This window comes from Natator depressus, chromosome 6, assembly GCF_965152275.1.
Source record: "Natator depressus isolate rNatDep1 chromosome 6, rNatDep2.hap1, whole genome shotgun sequence".
Taxonomy (NCBI): Eukaryota; Metazoa; Chordata; order Testudines; family Cheloniidae; genus Natator; species Natator depressus.
In genome coordinates this window covers 9,654,287-9,673,676 of record NC_134239.1, presented here as the reverse complement: position 1 = coordinate 9,673,676, position 19,390 = coordinate 9,654,287, and the positions used below count along the sequence as shown (strand labels likewise).

Genomic DNA, 19,390 nt, shown 5'->3' with positions numbered 1-19,390 from the left:
GTTTGGATTTTACCCAAAATAGCACACTGCCAGCCAATCCTCTAGTATCTAAAGCTAAAGATTTATTAGAAAAGAAAAGAAATGAAAGAGAAGAGAGTTGTTAAATGGTTAAAACAATCAGATACATACAGAGACTTCAGAGTCCATATTCAGGTTCTTAGCAGTCTTGGTGAGTTCAGTGGCTTCAAAGTCCTTCTGGACACATCCACAGCTGGGATGGGACATTCAGTCCTTTGTTCAGAGCTTCGTTTGTGGAGAAGTTACTCCAGAGGGAAGAAGCAGGACTGAAGACAAAATGGAGAAGATGTAGCTAACTTTTATATTCTTTTTGCCATGGGGCTTGTAGTTCCTTTGTCCTAAACACAGGCTCACAGCACATGGCATGGAAAAGCCTGAGGGTTCTGTCCCTAGGCATGTCCCTACATGTCTTGCTGACTCATAAGGTGGAGCCCCTGGCTTCTGTCAGTGGATCCATTGTACAGCTGATGGCCCTTCAAATACAGATCGATCACACCTATTCATAGCTTACTTATAAAGGATCCCTGGGACCTTTCCTGTCAGACGCTCTCACCCCTCAGTTTGCAACAGCCTGGGATATTCAACAGTGGCCCTGCCTTGAACTAATGAAGGCCCCTTTCCTCTGCCCTGTGGAATTCCCTTCAGATACAGCTGAGTTGGGAAGTGTCCAGAATCACCCTCCCACGTCTCTCCCCGGTGTCCCTCAGGGAAATGTCGGCAGGGCCAAAATCCCCCACACGGGGCCCTGCCCGCGCCAAAGCAGCAGCAGCACCACACGCGGCACAGGGAAGGCCTGGGAGCTGCCGGGGCCGCTCTGTGTGCGGCGGGGGATGTGGGGGGGAGGCAGAAACAGCTGGGCTCGGCTTCCCCCCCCTTCCCAACCCATCCCCTGGTGCCAGTAGCCCAGGCCTCCCCCCGCCTCCCATGAAAGCACCACGTGAGGAAAGAGCTTGTCATGCGGTTTGTCGTGCTAGCCTCAGGGCAGACTGCTCAGAAGCAGGGCAGGCACCGAACTGGTTGTGAGCTCGATCCTTCCATTTCACCAACCAAGTCCCAAGTGTGAACTCCTCAGGCGCTGTAACAGCCTTGACATGGAGTCACTGGCCGTCGCCTTGGATGTTCCGGTCTAGCTTGCCACCCGGGCAAGCCTGCTTTTGTGATAGACAGACCCTTTCCCCACGATGCTTTCCCCTGCCTTGCCAGAGCCCAGGCCCCTCCTCCTTCCAGCACCCCCACCCCACCAAGGACTTGGTGCCCACAAGACAGACTGGGGAGGGGTGAAGGGAGACGCCTTTGTTGGATTTTAATCAGTGTTTGCACAGGGAGTGGGAGAAGAGGATAGAGGCGGGGAGGGAGCATAGGAGGGGGAGGAGGGAATAGGAGGAGGGATGGGGAAGCCAGGATGGAGAGGAGGAAGTAATGGGAGGGGAGGGGCAGGGAGAAGGGAATGGAGGTAAATTTGATGGGGAGAGTGGTGGATTCAAACAGGGCCCAGGCCCAGGCCCAAGCCCCTGTCCAATTTGGGTTCCTCGGCAGGAGCCCTGGCACCTGTGTAGAAGTGTGGGGTGGGGCACCAGCACCAGAGCAGTGGCCCCACTCCTTGCTCCTCCTCTTCCCCCTGGGGCCCCAGGCCAGGACAGAAGTCAGAGCTGGGCTGTGGTTAGAGCTGCCCAGGGAGCCGGGACCACTGTGGGGTGCCCTGGACCCTCCACCTGGCCTGGGTGGGGGGCCAGGGGGCCTGAGAGCAGCCCCCAGCCCATGTCTCTTCCCCTGCCACCCAGGGCAGGTGGAGGGTCCAGAGCTTCCCACAGCAACCCGAGTTCCCTGAGAGGCCCTTCCCACAGCCCAGCCGTGCCTTCCAGGGCCAGCGGGTGGGACCTTGGGGGAACAGGAGGAGTAGAGGGTGGGGCCCCGTGGTGAGGAGGGGCTCAGGTGTATCTCAGCCCCCCCACTAGGAAGAGGCTGGTGCCACTCATAGGGGCTGCTGGTTCTCCTGGAATCGGGCTCTGTCTCCCGGAGGCTACTGAAGCCAAACTGGAAGATTTTAGGTGCTAAAAGTCCTGCGGCACAGTGGGGCTAAGGCAGGCTGCCTACCTGCCCTGGCCCCGCTCCGCTCCCAGCCAGCCACCAGCACGTCCTTGCAGTCCCTGGGAACGGGAGACAGGGGGTCTCTGCCCCTGCCCTGAGTGCCAACTCCACAGCTCCCATTGGCCAGGGATGCAGCAGGGTAAGAGGGGATTCAGGAGTTGCAGTGTCCTCAATAATTATATGGTTAACTTGTATTTTTGTCTTGAATTATATACGATGTTTAACATAACATCCAAAGCAGGGTTGGAAAATTAGGCCGGAATAGTGGGAGAACTCTTATTTCAATATCGAGAGATGCAATTTTCTCCTCACTCCATCCCCATGTCTCCTTCGCCCTGCCCTGCCTGTTAAGGTGACCTCATACTATTTCTAGGATTAATGTGTTGCATTTTTTGCAATGATTTTTATAACTGAACCTCTGTCGTGAGACAAGCATAGAATCTCAGAAAGAATTGCCCTCTTCCAAAAAGGCCTTCATCTTTCACTGTTTGCAGAGAGTGAAGCCAGGCTGCCTGCGAGGAGATGGTGTGGTCCTTTGCTTCCGGTAGACAGAGACACCTGGCCTAAGGGACCTGTGTTTAAAAGATTTCAAATTATTGCAGAGGCATCTCACCTAAAGTTTAGAAACCTCAAAAAACTTAATAAGTCACAGGGAATCTGTTCATAAAATGGGGGATTATTTTTGAGAAAATGGATCAAAAGGAAAGGGGCAGAAACTTACAATCAGTTGGTAGATCCAGTTGCTCAGAAGCAGTTCTCTGAAGTCTGCTCTGATGAGGTGAGGGCATCGGTGTGGGAAAATCCCAGTAACTGTGGAGAAGGCAGATGATGCTGCTGACTGATACAGGCCAACAAGACCATTTATAGTGCGCTGGTCTGAAAGGGAAGGGCAAAAGCCTGGCGTGATAGGGGGCCCCCAATTTTTCCTGGAAAAAAGGAGGGGGGACTAAGCACCCAGCAGCCCAGTACCAGTCACCTCCTGGTAACCCTCATTATCAGACCCCAGGCCAAAGGGACGGCCCAAACTAGTGTTTCTTGCATCCCTTGAACGCATGAAGAAACAATGCCCTAAGGATGGTGAGTCCAAATACAATCCCTGATCCATCCAGTCAATGTAGCCAGAGGGGGATCTAGTTAATTTTGTCAGCTCTGACCTTCTGCAGGAACACAAAGAGTTGATTAAACAGGCCAAGGTAAATGGTAACGTGTGCTGGGGTGGAGAGGCCCTGGAGCAGGGATTTCCCTAGTCAGGAGGGATGTGATTAAGGAGGGTGATGTAATCCCAGGGGAGGAGGTAAAACTCTTGGCCTTGAGAAAATTTAGAACCACGGTTCCTTTACCCTGCATTGAATTAGAAGGGAAGGTTTAGGGGGTACCTTAAATGTTGGGATTCTTAGAAATTTACTAGCTGATGCATTGGTGTGAAATGCCATAATATCACTGCCCACAGTTGTGGATATTGTGACCCATGGCAAGAGGGAATATGTCCCAAAGTTCCCAGAGAAATGCAGAGTAGGGAGAGGCAGCTGAGAGGGGAGAAAATAGGGATGTGTCTCCAGGGGAGGGGGATGAGGAGTCGCTTCCCTTACCTATGAGAGCTCTGAGTGGAAGTAAAAGCGAAATGGAGTTTGCTGCAGAGCAAAGTGTGGACCACTCACGGAAAGCAGAAGGGAGACCAGCCACAGTAATGCCCCAGAGAGAGAGAACGGGCGTGGGGGAGGCTTTTTATAGAAGGGGGAAGGCTTTACACAGGATCCCTGGTTGGAAAAAATAGAAATCCTGGGGACTCCTGCAAACAGTTGATTGTGCCCTCACAGCAGCATGCAGAGTTATGTTACCACCACGATTGTCCTTTTTGTTGGCCACCTGGGAAGAGAGAGGATGTTTGACAGGCTAAAGAAAAATGTTTATTGGCCTAATATGCGAAACGTGCAGGACGTGTGACCTGTGTGAAAAGCCGAAAAAGCCTGTAGAGCTCCACAAGTCTCCACAAGTCTCCTTTCCTTTCCTGGTGATCAAAGCAGCATTTTCAGGGTCGCTCTAGGTATCATGGGGCCCTTACCTAGGTCAACTCAGAGAGGAAGAAGATTTGTATTGGTGGGGGTGGATTGTGCCACCAGGTATCCAGAGGCAATTGCTCTGTCTAACGGGGAAACTGAAAGCGTTTCTAAGGCGCTCTTCTCCATGTTCAGCAGGGTGGGCTTTCCAAATGAGACTGATCAGAACAGGGGTCAAATTTCATGTCCCAGCTATTGAGTGATTATGGCGGACGTGTGGGGTAAAACAGCTGAAATCTGCCCCTACCACCCAGAAACCAATGATTTAGTTGAGTGGTTCAGTGGGACCCTAAAATCTAGGCTGAGTGCATATGCAACCAAGAAAGCCAGTGCCTGGAATAAGAACCACAAGGAGTCCTGTGGCACCTTAAAGACTAACAAATTTATTTGGGCATTAGCTTTCGTGGGCTGGAACCCACTTCGTCAGATGCATGAAGTGGAAACTTCAGTTTGGCAGGACCAGTGTTAACCAGACAACCAGCGCACACAGGTGCAGATGTGGGCAATCTCTCCTGTGGCCACGAGACGACGCTGCAGCCTCGCACTTTCCCATTCTCCGGATTATCAGTAATTTTGATGATCCCTTCTGGCCCAGTCCCAATTAAATCAGATAAATGGGGTTCTTCTGTACTTGTGAGTGATCATTTGATGCAGGTGATCTGCTGCTAGTGTTACTCCATGGGGAAAAGTACAACATGCAGAACTGATGGGAGGGACCTTCTGCGGTGGTAGAGAGGGTTCATGCTGTTATAAACAGGTTAAAAGTGTATCACAATAGTGAAGCCATGATCAAGATGCTATGGTGTGCAGAGGACTGTAAGACAGCCCCTCTTACTGATCTGATGCCTGAATCCCATTGTGATATCTCACCAGGGAGCACTGAGGTGTGTGAAGAGTTCACCCGAACTGAAAAGACAGAGGTTATAGCTCTGCTGCAAAGTCACTGGCAGGTATTGTCTGGCATCCCAGGCCTGACTCACAAGATGGTCCCTAAGTTTTACACTGGGGGATCACAAGCTGCACCCAGCAGAGCATACCAGGCAACGGATGAAATGCAGCAGCAAGTTCATAAGGAGATGGCAAGCGTGCTGCCCAAGGGATTAAAGAGTCAAATTGTCCCTGGGCTTCTCCAGTTGTTATGGATCCCAAGAAAGATGGAGCCATAAGGATTTGTGTTGGTTACAGAAAACTTAACACTGTCACGGCTCTGGATACATACCCTGTGCCTAGAATTGATGGTGTGCTAGACACTTTAGCCAGGGCAAAGTTTCTAAGCACCTTGGATTGAACAAAGTGTCAGGCTCTGGTTCCAGGCAGTCAGGCCTGGTGGTTGGAGTGGTAGTCAGGATCGGGCTGAGAGCAGAGCTGAAACGGGGGTCTGGGGACAGACTGTGGGTCAGAACTGAGGTCAGAGTCCAAGGAGAAGCCAAATCAGTAGCGTAGTCAGAGTCCAGCCGCAGGCCAAAAGTCAAAGCTGGACTGGAGTCATTCCGGGGTTCTGGGGGTAAGCAGGAAGATGCAGGGATGGAGTGGGTCAGTAGCAGGGCTGGAGCAAGGCCAGAGTAGGGCACGGACAAGGCTGGAGTGGGCTGGAACAAGGCGGCAACATTGCGAGGCAGCAGGAGGGTTTGTCGCCAGGTGATGCTGTTGCACAGACTAACTTGCAGCTCAGGCGGGGTCAGTGAAATACCTGAGGGCTGAGGGCTGGGTCAGGGTTGGAGGGTGAGTCACAGCAGCTGAGTGAGCAGCCCTGGTCTGACTGCGGGTTTCCCTCACACAAAGGGATATTGGAAAATCCCCTTAGAAAGGGAAGCACAGAAAAAAATCCACCTTCATACCTGATTCGGGACTTTATGAATTTGAAGTGTTGCCGTTTGAGTTAATTAATGCAGGAGCCACATTTCAGAGGCTTGTTAACCAGTTGTTAGTGGGGTCACAGGACTTTGCTAGAGCTTACGTAGATGACGTTGCTCTCTTCAGCAATTCCTGCTCAGATCATAACAATCAGGGCCGGCCGTAGGGGTGGGTGACGTGGTCAGGGGGCGCTGTCCGAGTGCCATTAGCTGGCAGGCCTGGGCTGCCAGAATGGGGGTGAGTGTGGGCGGGCCTGGGGCGGGAGCCTCTGCCCAGCCAGGTGGGGAGTGGGCGATGCCATGCAGAGCTGCCACACCTCCGTGGAGCCCTCTCCATGCCCTCCAGGCAGCACTAAGGCAGAACCATGCTCCCGCTCTCGCCATCCCTCCTTCCCTGAGGTCCACACGCCGAGCCAGGCTCTCCCTGCAGCCTCCCATAGAAGCTGATGGCTACTGCTGCTGGATCAACTGCACCATCGAGGGCAGCCAGTGGGCACTGCCCAGCTTGCTGCTCTTCGGTGCCGGGCTGCTGGGGAACTTGCTTGCCCTCAGTGGACCTCACTTCAGTACTGGGCAAATTGGTTGAAACTATCGTAAAGAACAAAATTGTCAGACACATAGATGAACATAATTTGTTGGGAAATACTCAACATGGTTTTGTAAAGGAAAATCATTCCTCACCAATCTACTAGAATTCTTTGAGGGGGACAACAAGCACGCGGACAAAGGCTATCCAGTGGATACAGTGTATTTAGATTTTCAGAAAGTCTTTGACAAGGTCCCTCACCAAAGACTCTCAAGCAAAATAAGCAGTCATGGGATAAGAGGGAAGGTTCTCTTATGGATTGGTAACTTGTTAAAAGATCTGAAACAAAGGGTAGGAATGAATGGTCAGTTTTCAGAATGGAGAGAGGTAAATAGTGGTGTCCCCTAGGGATCTGTACTTGGCCCAGTCCTATTTAACATGTTCATAAACGATCTGGAAAAAGGGGTAAACAGTGAGGTGGCAAAATTTGCAGATGATACAAAACTACTCAAGAGAGTTAAATCCCAGGCAGACTGCGAAGAGCGACAAAAGGATCTCAAAAAACTGGGTGACTGGGCAACAAAATGGCAGATGAAATTTAATGTTGATAAATGCAAAGTAATACACATTGGAAAACATAATCCTAACTCTACATATACAATGATGGGGTCTAAATTAGCTGTTACCACTCAAGAAAGAGATCTTGGAGTCATTGTGGATAGTTCTCTGAAATCATCCACTCAGTGTGCAGCAGCAGTTAAAAAAGCGAACAGAACGTTGGGAATCATCAAGAAAGAGATAAAACTGAAAATATCATATTGCCTCTATATAAATCCATGGTACACCCACACCTTGAATACTGCGTACAGACGTCGTCGCCCCTTCTCAGAAAAGATATATTGGAATTGGAAAAGCTTCAGAAAAAGGGCAACAAAAATGATCAGGGGTATAGAACGGCTTCCGTATGAGGAGAGATTAATAAGACTGGGACTTTTCAGCTTGGAAAAGAGGCGACTAAGGGGGGATATGATAGAGGTCTATCAAATCATGAGTGGTATAGAGAAAGTAAATAAGGAAGTGTTATTTACTCCTCTCATAATACAAGAACAAGGGGCCACCCAAATGAAATTAATAGGTAGCAGGTTTAAAACAAACACAAGAAAGTATTTTTTCACTCAATGCACTGTCAACCTCTGGAACTCCTTGCCAGAGGGTGTTGTGAAGGCCAATACTACAACGGGATTCAAAAGGGAGCTAGATAGATTCATGGAAGATAGGTCCATCAATGGCTATTAGACAGGATGGGCAGGAATGGTGTCCCTAGCCTCTGTTTGCCAGAAGCTGGGATTGGGTGACAGGGCATGGATCACTTGATGGTAACCTGTCTGTTCATTGCCTTTGGGGCACCTCCCATTGGCCACTGTCAGAGGAGAGGATACTGGGCTTGATGGACCTTTGGTCTCACCCAGTATGGCCGTTCTTATGTTCTTATGACCTGCCACCTGCAGGACAGGCTGGGGAGGGGTGAAGAGAGACACACTTGCTGGATTTTAATGCTGTCAATGTTTGCAGAGGGACGGGGATGAGGAGATAGAGGGATGGGAGGGGGAAAGGGCATGTAGATGTAACCCTTCTGCCCATCAGAGTTGGCAGCAACAAGGGCCGGGTTCAATATCTAGGGGATCCATTCCAATAACACAATGCAAACCGGCTCGAGCCCCCACCCAGTGACCTGGGACAAATATATACCACCCCCGCTGGGCGCCTCCAAGAGGCAATACTTCCCCTCTCCCAGGCACCTAGTCTGAGTGTAGAAAAAAGCCTTTTAATAACAGAGAGAAACAATGTGGCATTATGTTGGGGAAACACCACCAACAGGATTCATAACACAACCCATGAGCAAAAAACCCACCCCAAGCAAATTGGGGCATGCCCTTTCCCTTTGGTTCTTGAGTCCAGCAACGCCCAATGACCCAAAGTCCCAAAAGTCCAATGACCCAAAAGTCTCTGTCCCTGGTCAGGGCAGCCCCAGAGTTCAAAAGTTTAACTACAGAGCTTTACCTCCCAACCTGGGTGGAGATGGGGGCGGAGGTAAGAGGCACCTTACATGATCTGAAGCTGACCGCCCCACAGCTCCATAGGCTTTCGCTCCGCTCTGCTCCACTCCACTCCACCAGCCGCCCCACAAACTGCTTCGCTCAGCTCCGCATCCCACAAGCAGCTCCTGCCGTCCCACGAACTGCTGCGCATCCCACCATCAGCTCCCGCCGTCCTACAAACTGCTCCACCAGCCTGTCCACAAGGCACTCCAGCCGTCCCACAAACTGCTCCACAATATACCTTCAGGCTCCCCCGCTACTTAACACAACACTCAGTGATTTCAGCTCTTAGGTGAATTCAGCTTGTAGTAGGGGAGCCTCAGTGCTGGTGCACTATTAGCCCAAAGTGAACTCAGCAGCCTGTAACTAGACTTCTAATGAAATCAAACTTAGCTCTGATATTCCACAGTGGAGAGAGGAGAAAGTGCAATTAGCATGTAAGGCCCTCACCAGGGGGCCCATACCACCAAGCATTAAAACTTGTCCCCAACCTCTCTCAATTCACAAAGTTTTGGAACCCATGTCCCTTGCCTAGCGAGTGCTGCTTAGTTGATGGTGAGTCCCTCCATCATAACAAAAGGCCAAGTACAGTTCCAAGCACAGTTCCCATAGTCAGGGTAATAACAATTTATTCTTCCTGCCCCAATAACAGAGACACTGGGGATGCCACAGCAGCCAAAGTGAATATTTGGGCAGCTATGGCCTCATGCTAGGCAGGGTGGGTGTGCCTATGCAAATGAGATCAGCCCCTGAAGTTCTTTTCTACAACTTGCCACACCTCACCACCAGATGTGAGGGTGGAGCTTATCCTGACTCTGCTTACATCGAAGAGGGAATACAGGGAAGGGAGGGGACAGAGGGAAAGGGAAGAGGAAACAGAGGAGAGGAGGAAGCATAGAGGGGGAGGAGGGAATACAGGTGGGGGACACGGGGAGGGGGAGCAATAGAGAGCGGGGAAGTTATTTAGGGAAGAGCGGATAGAGGGAGGGGTGATGGGGAGGCTGGGGTTAAGAGGTGCAATGAATAGAGCCAGGGGGTGATCCAGAGGCTGCTGTGTTGTGACTGTGCACATAACTGTGTCCTGTGTCCCTTCTTTTTCCTTGTAGATGGTGTCTAGGCTCTCACGGGTACGTATCTGGGCCTGGGCTGGGATTGTGTCATTAGCGGGGGGATACAAAGGCAGAATTAGGAGGGGCCGGGTACACACTGGGGCCCTGCTCACTGCCTCCAGCCCCAGGCTGCCTCCCCTATCTACCTTCCTGTCTCTCTGTCCCAATTCATCACCCCAGCAGAGGGGATCTCCCCTATAACCATCCCATTGACCCTTCCCCAGAGCAGCCAGCCAGGACCCCGCTCGCACTGATCACCGTGGCAGGACTGCGGGTCGTTGTCACCCCCAGCTGGAGAAGCCCTGGGCTGCAGTGACACTGGTGGGAGCTGACACCCTGGTACTAAACACAGTGTCAGCATCGCTGAACGAACCTTCACCCGCTGTGCTTCCCCTGCCCTGCCAGAAACCAGGCCCCTCCAGCAGCCCCATCCCACAATGCACCTGCAGGCTGGGGAGGAGTGAAGAGAGATGCACCTGTTGGATTTTAATGCTTTCAATGTTTACAGAGGGACGGGGAGGAGAAGATAGAGGGATGGGAGGGGGAAAGGGCAGGTAGAAGAGGGAATACAGGGAAGGGAGGGGACAGTGGGAAAGGGAAGAGGAAACAGAAGGAGAGGAGGAAGCATGGAGGGGGAGGAGGGAATACAGGTGTGGGGCACGGGGAGGGGGAGCAATAGAGAGCGGGGAAGTTATTTGGTGAATAGCGGATAGAGGGAGGGGCAATGGGGCGGCTGGGGATAAGGGGTGCAATGAATAGAGCCAGGGGGTGATCTGGAGCCTACTGCGTTGTTACTGTGCGCATAACTGTGTCCTGTGTCCCTTCTTTTCCCTTGTAGATGGTGTCTAGGCTCTCACGGGTACGTATCTGGGCCTGGACTGGGATTGTGTCATTAGCGGGGGGATGCGAGGGCAGAATTAGGAGGGGCTGGGTACACACTGGGGCCCTGCTCACTGCCGCCAGCCCCAGGCTGCCTCCCCTATCTACCTTCCTGTCTCTCTGTCCCAATTCATCACTCCAACAGAGGGGATCTCCCCTGTAACCCTCCCATTGACCCTTCCCCAGAGCAGCCAGCCGGGACCCTGCTCCCACTGATCACCGTGGCAGGACTGCAGGTCGTTGTCACCCCCAGCTGGAGAAGCCCTGGGCTGCAGTGAGACTGGTGGGAGCTGACACCCTGGTACTAAACACAGTGTCAGTGTCGCTGAACGAACCTTCACCCGCTGTGCTTCCCCTGCCCTGCCAGAAACCAGACCCCTCCAGCAGCCCCATCCCACAATGCACCTGCAGGCTGGGGAGGGGTGAAGAGAGATGCACCTGTTGGATTTTAATGCTTTCAATGTTTACAGAGGGACGGGGGGGAGCAGATAGAGGGATGGGAGGGGGAAAGGGCATGTAGAAGAGGGAATACAGGGAAGGTGGAAACAGAAGGAGAGGAGGAAGCATAGAGGGTGAGGAGGGAATACAGGTGGGAGGCACGGGGAGGAGGAGCAATAGAGAGCGGGGAAGTTATTTGGGGAAGAGCGGATAGAGGGAGGGGCGATGGGGAGGCTGGGGATAAGGGGTGCAATGAATAGAGCCAGGGGGTGATCCAGAGGCTGCTGTGTTATTACTGTGTGCATAACTGTGTCCTGTGTCCCTTCTTTTTCCTTGTAGGAGGTGAGGAGGCAGTTCTGTGTATGTATCTGGGCCTGGGCTGGGATTGTGTCATTAGTGGGGGGATGCGAAGGCAGAATTAGGAGAGGGCCGGGTACACGCTGGGGCCCTGCTCATTGCCTCCAGCCCCAGGCTGCCTCCCCTATCTACCTTCCTGTCTCTCTGTCCCAATTCATCACCCCAACAGAGGGGATCTCCCCTATAACCATCCCATTGACCCTTCCCCAGAGCAGCCAGCCGGGACCCTGCTCCCACTAATCACCATGGCAGGACTGCGGGTCGTTGTCACCCCCAGCTGGAGAAGCCCTGGGCTGCAGTGAGACTGGTGGGAGCTGACACCCTGGTACTAAACACAGTGTCAGTGTCCCTGAACGAACCTTTACCCGCTGGGCTTCCCCTGCCCTGCCAGAGCCCAGGCCCCTCCAGCACCCCCACCCCACCATGGACCTGCAGACTGGGGAGGGGTGAAGAGAGATGCACCTGTTGGATTTTAATGCTTTCAATGTTTACAGAGGGAGGGGGACGAGATAGAGGGATGGGAGGGGGAAAGGGCAGGTAGAAGAGGGAATACAGGGAAGGGAGGGGACACAGGGAAAGGGAAGAGGAAAAAGAAGAAGAGGAGGAAGCATAGAGGGAGAGGAGGGAATACAGGTGGGGGGCACGGGGAGGGGGAGCAATAGAGAGCGGGGAAGTTATTTGGGGAATAGCGGATAGAGGGAGGGGCGATGCGGAGGCTGGGGATAAGGGGTGCAATGAATAGAGCCAGGGGGTGATCCGGAGGCTACTGTGTTGTTACTGTGTGCATAACTGTGTCCTGTGTCCCTTCTTTTTCCTTGTAGATGGTGTTTAGGCTGTCACGGGTACGTATCTGGGCCTGGGCTGGGATTGTGTCATTAGTGGGGGGATGCGAAGGCAGAATTAGGAGGGGCCGGGTATACACTGGAGCCCTGCTCACTGCCTCCAGCCCCAGGCTGCCTCCCCTATCTACCTTCCTGTCTCTCTGTCCCAATTCATCACCCCAGCAGAGGGGATCTCCCCTGTAACCCTCCCATTGACCCTTCCCCAGAGCAGCCAGCCGGGACCCTGCTCCCACTGATCACCATGGCAGGACTGCGGGTCATTGTCACTCCCAGCTGGAGAAGCCCTGGGCTGCAGTGAGACTGGTGGGAGCTGACACCCTGGTACTAAACACATTGTCAGTGTCGCTGAACGAACCTTCACCCGCTGTGCTTCCCCTGCCCTGCCAGAAACCAGGCCCCTCCAGCAGCCCCATCCCACAATGCACCTGCAGGCTGGGGAGGGGTGAAGAGAGACGCACCTGTTGGATCTTAATGCTTTCAATGTTTACAGAGGGACGGGGAGGAGGAGATAGAGGGATGGGAGGGGGAAAGGGCAGGTAGAAGAGGGAATACAGGGAAGGGAGGGGACACAGGGAAAGGGAAGACGAAACAGAAGGAGAGGAGGAAGCATGGAGGGGGAGGAGGGAATACAGGTGGGAGGCACGGGGAGGAGGAGCAATAGAGAGCGGGGAAGTTATTTGGGGAAGAGCGGATAGAGGGAGGGGCGATGGGGAGGCTGGGGATAAGGGGTGCAATGAATAGAGCCAGGGGGTGATCCAGAGGCTGCTGTGTTATTACTGTGTGCATAACTGTGTCCTGTGTCCCTTCTTTTTCCTTGTAGGAGGTGAGGAGGCAGTTCTGTGTATGTATCTGGGCCTGGGCTGGGATTGTGTCATTAGTGGGGGGATGCGAAGGCAGAATTAGGAGAGGGCCGGGTACACGCTGGGGCCCTGCTCATTGCCTCCAGCCCCAGGCTGCCTCCCCTATCTACCTTCCTGTCTCTCTGTCCCAATTCATCACCCCAACAGAGGGGATCTCCCCTATAACCATCCCATTGACCCTTCCCCAGAGCAGCCAGCCGGGACCCTGCTCCCACTAATCACCATGGCAGGACTGCGGGTCGTTGTCACCCCCAGCTGGAGAAGCCCTGGGCTGCAGTGAGACTGGTGGGAGCTGACACCCTGGTACTAAACACAGTGTCAGCGTCACTGAATGAACCTTCACCCGCTGTGCTTCCCCTGCCCTGCCAGAGCCCAGGCCCCTCCAGCACCCCCACCCCACAATGCACCTGCAGGCTGGGGAGGGGTGAAGAGAGATGCACCTGTTGGATCTTAATGCTTTCATTGTTTACAGAGGGATGGGGAGGAGGAGATAGAGGGGTGGGAGGGGGAAAGGGCATCACTATGGTAGGACAGGGAAGAGGCTGGTGCCACTAGTAGGGGCTGCTGGGTCTCCTGGAATCAGGCTCTATCTCCCGGAGTGCTAAAATTCCTGCGGCGCAGTGGGGCTAAGGCAGGCTGCCTACCTGCCCTGGCTCCTAGCTGCTCCCAGAAGCCGCTGGCACGTCCTTGCAGTCCCTGGGGGCGGGAGACAGGGAGTCTCTGCGCTCTGCCCCTGTCCTGAGTACCGACTCCACAGCTCCCATTGCCCACGAATGCAGCAGGGGAGGAGGGGATTCAGGAGTTGCAGTGTCCTCAATAATTATGTGATTAACTTGTATTTTTGTCTTGCATTATGTACGATGTTCAACATAACATCCAAAGGAGGGTTGGAAAATTAGGCTGGAATAATGGGAGAACTCTCATTTCAATATCGAGAGATGCAATTTTCCCCTCAATCCTCACCCCATCCCCATGTCTCCTTCGTCCTGCCCTACTTGTTCAGGTGACCTTATCCTGTTTCTAGGATTAATGTGTTGCATTTTTTGCAATGATTTTTATAACCGAACCTCTGTCGTGAGACAAGCATAGAATCTCAGAAAGAATTGCCCTCTTCCAAAAAGGCCTTCATCTCTCACTATTCGCAGGCAGCAAACCAGGCTGCCTTAGAGGAGATGGTGTGGCCCTTTGCTTCTGGTAGACAGAGACACCTGGTCTAAGGGACCTGTGTTTAAACGGTTTCAAATTATTGCAGATGCATCTCACCTAAAGTTTAGAAACCTCAAAAAACTTGAGAAGTCCACTCTTGGACTTGTCCAACAAACAGTGGAAAAGCAGCCAATGCCACTGACTGATACATGCAAGAGAGACCATTTGCAGTGCGCTGGTCCGAAAGGGAAGGGCAAAAGCCTGGCATAGAAAGGCATCCCCCGGTTTGTTCCTTGGAAAGAGGAGGAGGGGAATAAGCACCCAGCAGCCCAGTACCAGTCACCTCCTGGTTACACTAATTATCAGACCCCAGGCCAAAGGGACGGCCCAAAATAGTGTTTCATATACACATCCCTTGAACACATGAAGAAACAATGCCCTAAGTATGGCAAATCCAAATCCAATCCCTGATCCGTCCAGGTTAACGTACCTACCCTCGAGTCAGAGACTTCAGTGGTACCAGAGGGGGTGCTAGTTAATGTTATCAGCTCTGAGCTCCTGGAGGTAGACCAAGAGCTCATTCAACAGGCCAAGATAAATGGTAATGTGTGGCACGGTGGTCAAAGTTGCATGTAGGGTTGGGATTGGGCTGAAAGCAGCGCTGATACTGGGGTCTGGAGGCAGGCTGTGGGTCAGAACCTCCCAGTGACCCTAATTATCAGACCCCAGCCCCAAGGGATGGCCCAAAATGGTGTTTCTTACTCACATCCCTTGAACACATGAAGAAACTGCGCCCTAAGTATGAAGAACGAGGAGTACTTGTGGCACCTTAGAGACGAACAAATTTATTTGGGGATAAACTTTCCTGGGCTAAAACCCTCTTCATCCGATGCATGCACTGTTCACTGATGCCGGTAACACAGGTCTAGGGGTCTTGCTAACGCAAGCTGTTGAAAGCAATAAGAAATATCCTGTTGCTTTTTTAAATAAAAAACTGATACCCAGTGAATAAAATTTCTCTGTCATAGAAAAAGACTGTTATGTGATTGTTCGGGCTGTCCGGAAGCTAAGGCCTTCCCTGTTCAGCCAGAAATTCAGGGTTCTAACAGACCACTCTCCAGAACAAAAGGTACCAACTCCAGACTGCTACATTGCAGTAGAGATCTTCAAGAATATGATACAGAAATAGTCCATATTAAGAGCAAGGAAAAGGTAGTGGCAGATACAGTCTAAAGGCAAGAGGGTCAGAGCTGACTCATATGGATCAATGTAGGGGGTTAGCTGTGACCCAGGGACCTTTTGGTGCCAAACGGCAGAGGGCACGGGGGTGCAAAGGGTTTTACAGGGATCCTCTGGATCAGATCTCTGCATAATACCAAAGGGTGGCATGTGAGGTCTCTCCTGAGAGCCCGTAGTCCATTAGCCATCATGATCACTGCAAAATGTATGTACAGAGAATATTTAGGGAGTTACGTATCTATACTGAAAATTATGTTCTTAAGGATTTGGGATTCAGGCAAGTAGCCAGAGGTAACAATCCTCAGGACTGTACCTCCCAGATAAGAGGTAACAGACACATAGAATCATAGAATCATAGAATATCAGGGTTGGAAGGGACCTCAGGAGGTCATCTAGTCCAACCCCCTGCTCAAAGCAGGACCAATCCCCAATCAAATCATCCCAGCCAGGGCTTTGTCAAGCCTGACCTTAAAAACTTCTAAGGAAGGAGATTCCACCACCTCCCTAGGTAACACATTCCAGTGTTTCACCACCCTCCTAGTGAAAAAGTTTTTCCTAATAGCCAACCTAAACCTCCCCCACTGCAACTTGAGACCATTACTCCTTGTTCTGTCATCTGCTACCACTGAGAACAGTCTAGGGTCATCCTCCTTGGAACCCCCTTTCAGGTAGTTGAAAGCAGCTATCAAATCCCCCCTCATTCTTCTCTTCCGTAGACTAAACAATCCCAGTTCCCTCAGCCTCTCCTCATAACTCATGTGTTCCAGTCCCCAAATCATTTTTGTTGTCCTCCGCTGGACATTTTCCAATTTTTGCACATCTTTCTTGTAGTGTGGGGCCCAAAACTGGACACAGTACTCCAGATGAGGCCTCACCAATGTCGAATAGAGGGGAACGATCACGTCCCTCGATCTGCTGGCAATGCCCCTACTTATACATCCCAAAATGCCATTGGCCTTCTTGGCAACAAGGACACACTGTTGACTCCTATCCAACTTCTTGTCCACTGTAACCCCTAGGTCCTTTTCTGCAGAACTGCTGCCTAGCCATTCGGTCCCTAGTCTGTAGCGGTGCATTGGATTCTTCTGTCCTAAGTGCAGGACTCTGCACTTGTCCTTGTTGAACCTCATCAGATTTCCTTTGGCCCAATCCTCCAATTTGTCTAGGTCCCTCTGTATCCTATCCCTACCCTCCAGCGTATCTACCTCTCCTCCCAGTTTCGTGTCATCTGCAAACTTGCTGAGGGTGCAATCCACACCATCCTCCAGATCATTAATGAAGATATTGAATAAAACCGGCCCCAGGACCGACCCCTGGGGCACTCCACTTGATACCGGCTGCCAACTAGACATGGAGCCATTGATCACTACCCGTTGAGCCCAACAATCTAGCCAACTTTCTATCCACCTTATAGTCCATTCATCCAGCCCATACTTCTTGAACTTGCTGGCAAGAATACTGTGGGAGACCGTGTCAAAAGCTTTGCTAAAGTCAAGGAACAACACGTCCACTGCTTTCCCTTCATCCACAGAGTCAGTTATCTCATCATAGAAGGCAATTAGATTAGTCAGGCATGACTTGCCCTTGGTGAATCCATGCTAACTGTTCCTGATCACTTTCCTCTCCTCTAAGTGCTTCAGAATTGATTCCTTGAGGACCTGCTCCATGATTTTTCCAGGGACTGAGGTGAGGCTGACTGGCCTGTAGTTCCCAGGATCCTCCTTCTTCCCTTTTTTAAAGATGGGCATTACATTAGCTTTTTTCCAGTCATCTGGAACCTCCCCTGATCACCATGAGTTTTCAAAGATAATGGCCAATGGCTCTGCAATCGCATCCGCCAACTCCTTTAGCACTCTCGGATGCAACGCATCCGGCGCCATGGACTTGTGCTCGTCCAGCTTTTCTAAATAGTCCCGAACCTCTTCTTTCTCCACAGAGGGCTGGTCACCTTCTCCCCATGCTGTGCTGCCCAGTGCAGTAGTCTGGGAGCTGACCTTGTTCGTGAAGACAGAGGCAAAAAAAGCATTGAGTACATTAGCTTTTTCCACATCCTCTGTCACTAGGTTGCCTCCCTCATTCAGTAAGGGGCCCACACTTTCCTTGACTTTCTTCTTGTTGCTCACATACCTGAAGAAACCCTTCTTGTTCCTCTTAACATCTCTTGCTAGCTGCCACTCCAGGTGTGATTTGGCCTTCCTGATTTCACTCCTGCAAGCCGAGCAATATTTTTATCCTCATCCCCGGTCATTTGTCCAATCTTCCACTTCTTGTAAGCTTCTTACACCTATCTCTCTGTCTGATTATTTGTGTATGTTGCTTTGTATACCTCACTCTGTGTGCCTGTTAGCATTCTGAGCCAATTCCTGATGAAGAATTTTAAAATCTACAAGACAGGAAATCTACAGGAAGAACCCATCAGGAGGGGGGTGTCCTGTTTATGCATAAAGCCATAGGATTGTTCGGATAAACCTAGGGGTGCCCAGGGGCACCCTGGGTCCTTTACCAAGGAATAAAGTGACAGCATGTTTGTCTCATGAAATAAGGTCACAGATTGCCTGGCTGAAAAGCGTTGGAATGATTTGGGGCGAGCAATTCTTTATTAGACATGAGAGCAGCTTGTTAATTAAGTCTAGATTCTAGAATGCATGTGATGATTTTATTTGATATATAAGCATTTGTTGCCAATACTTCTACTTGGTACGACTTGAATCTCTGGGCTTTGGTAAATGAACGGATACTGGATCTCACTATGAACATCTCTAAGTGCTGTGAGCTGAGGAGAGCGGTGATCTGAGGTGTAATTGGTAGCTGGGGTTCACTATTTCTTTGGAAGCAGCAGATCTTTGTATACTGAGAGTGTCCAGCGATCAGAGAGTGGACACGCCAGGGAGACACTCAAGGGATCAAGAGTTGGAATGTGCCTATCGCTAACCTGTAGAGTGACAGCGGGGCCTGTGAGGCCGTGAGGGGAGGGCTTGTGTTACCCTTGGCCAAGCTGGGGATCTGATCCACTACAGGCATAGAAAAAGCTTCCTCACACTAAGGGCAGGTGGTAAGGAGCTGCCTCACAACCCTAGGTCCCTCTGGGAAGAATCATATTAGGTGTATTATGGTAGTACCTTGGCGCCCCAGTCATGGAGCAGCACTCCCTTGTGCTAGGCACTGTACAAACGGGTTTTTAGGCATTGCAGCAAAGGAGAGTTTTGAGGAGGGATTTGAAGGAGGAGATGAGGTGGTTTTGTTTTATTTCTTGAGAGCTTGTTTGACCCTTGTCACTGGATTGGAGCATTGGCCTTTCTTTGCGTCACGGGCAGTTCTTACATTGGCCACAGAGCACGGCCTTCGGCAGACGATCTTGGGGCACGTGCGTCATGTGTCCCAGACAGTGAAGCCTGCGAGCGTCCAGCATAGTCTGCATAGATTATAGGCTGGTTCCCTCAAGGATCTCGTTACTGATGATCCCTTGGTCTCAAGTGACTCCATGGATTTTTCTAAGACAGCGGAGGTGGGAACTGTTCAATCTCCACTCCTGCTTGGAGGATGTGACCCAGCTTTCACAGCCGTAAAGGAGAGTACTAAGGACACAAGGCTGATAAACAGACCCCTGTGTGTTCAGGGTTAGCCACAGGCGCTGACTGTGTACGTGCTCCAGGGCTGGAGCACCCACAGAAACAAAATGGTGGGTGCTCAGCATCCACTGTCAGCCCCCCACCCTAATCAGCTCTTCCCCCTCGCCCAGGCACCTCCTACCTGCTGGCAGCCCTGCTGATCAGCACCTCCCCCGCCCCCCAGCACCTCCTGCGTGCTGGTGATCAGCTGTTCGGCAGCAGAGAGGAGGCACTGGCAGGGGAAGGGGGATGAGTGAAAGTGGTGTGCGCT

General features: G+C 51.8%; 1 protein-coding gene across 1 annotated transcript in view; it reads left to right on the top strand.

Annotated features, from left to right (window-relative positions):
• LOC141988580 (uncharacterized) overlaps nt 1-19,390 on the top strand; it is a 186,393-nt gene that overhangs the window by 56,914 nt on the left and 110,089 nt on the right. Inside the window, exons 7-10 of the mRNA XM_074954423.1 lie at nt 9,748-9,768; nt 10,589-10,609; nt 11,407-11,427; nt 12,246-12,267. Coding sequence (XP_074810524.1) covers nt 9,748-9,768; nt 10,589-10,609; nt 11,407-11,427; nt 12,246-12,267 — 85 coding nt within the window. The remainder of the gene's footprint in view (nt 1-9,747; nt 9,769-10,588; nt 10,610-11,406; nt 11,428-12,245; nt 12,268-19,390) is intronic.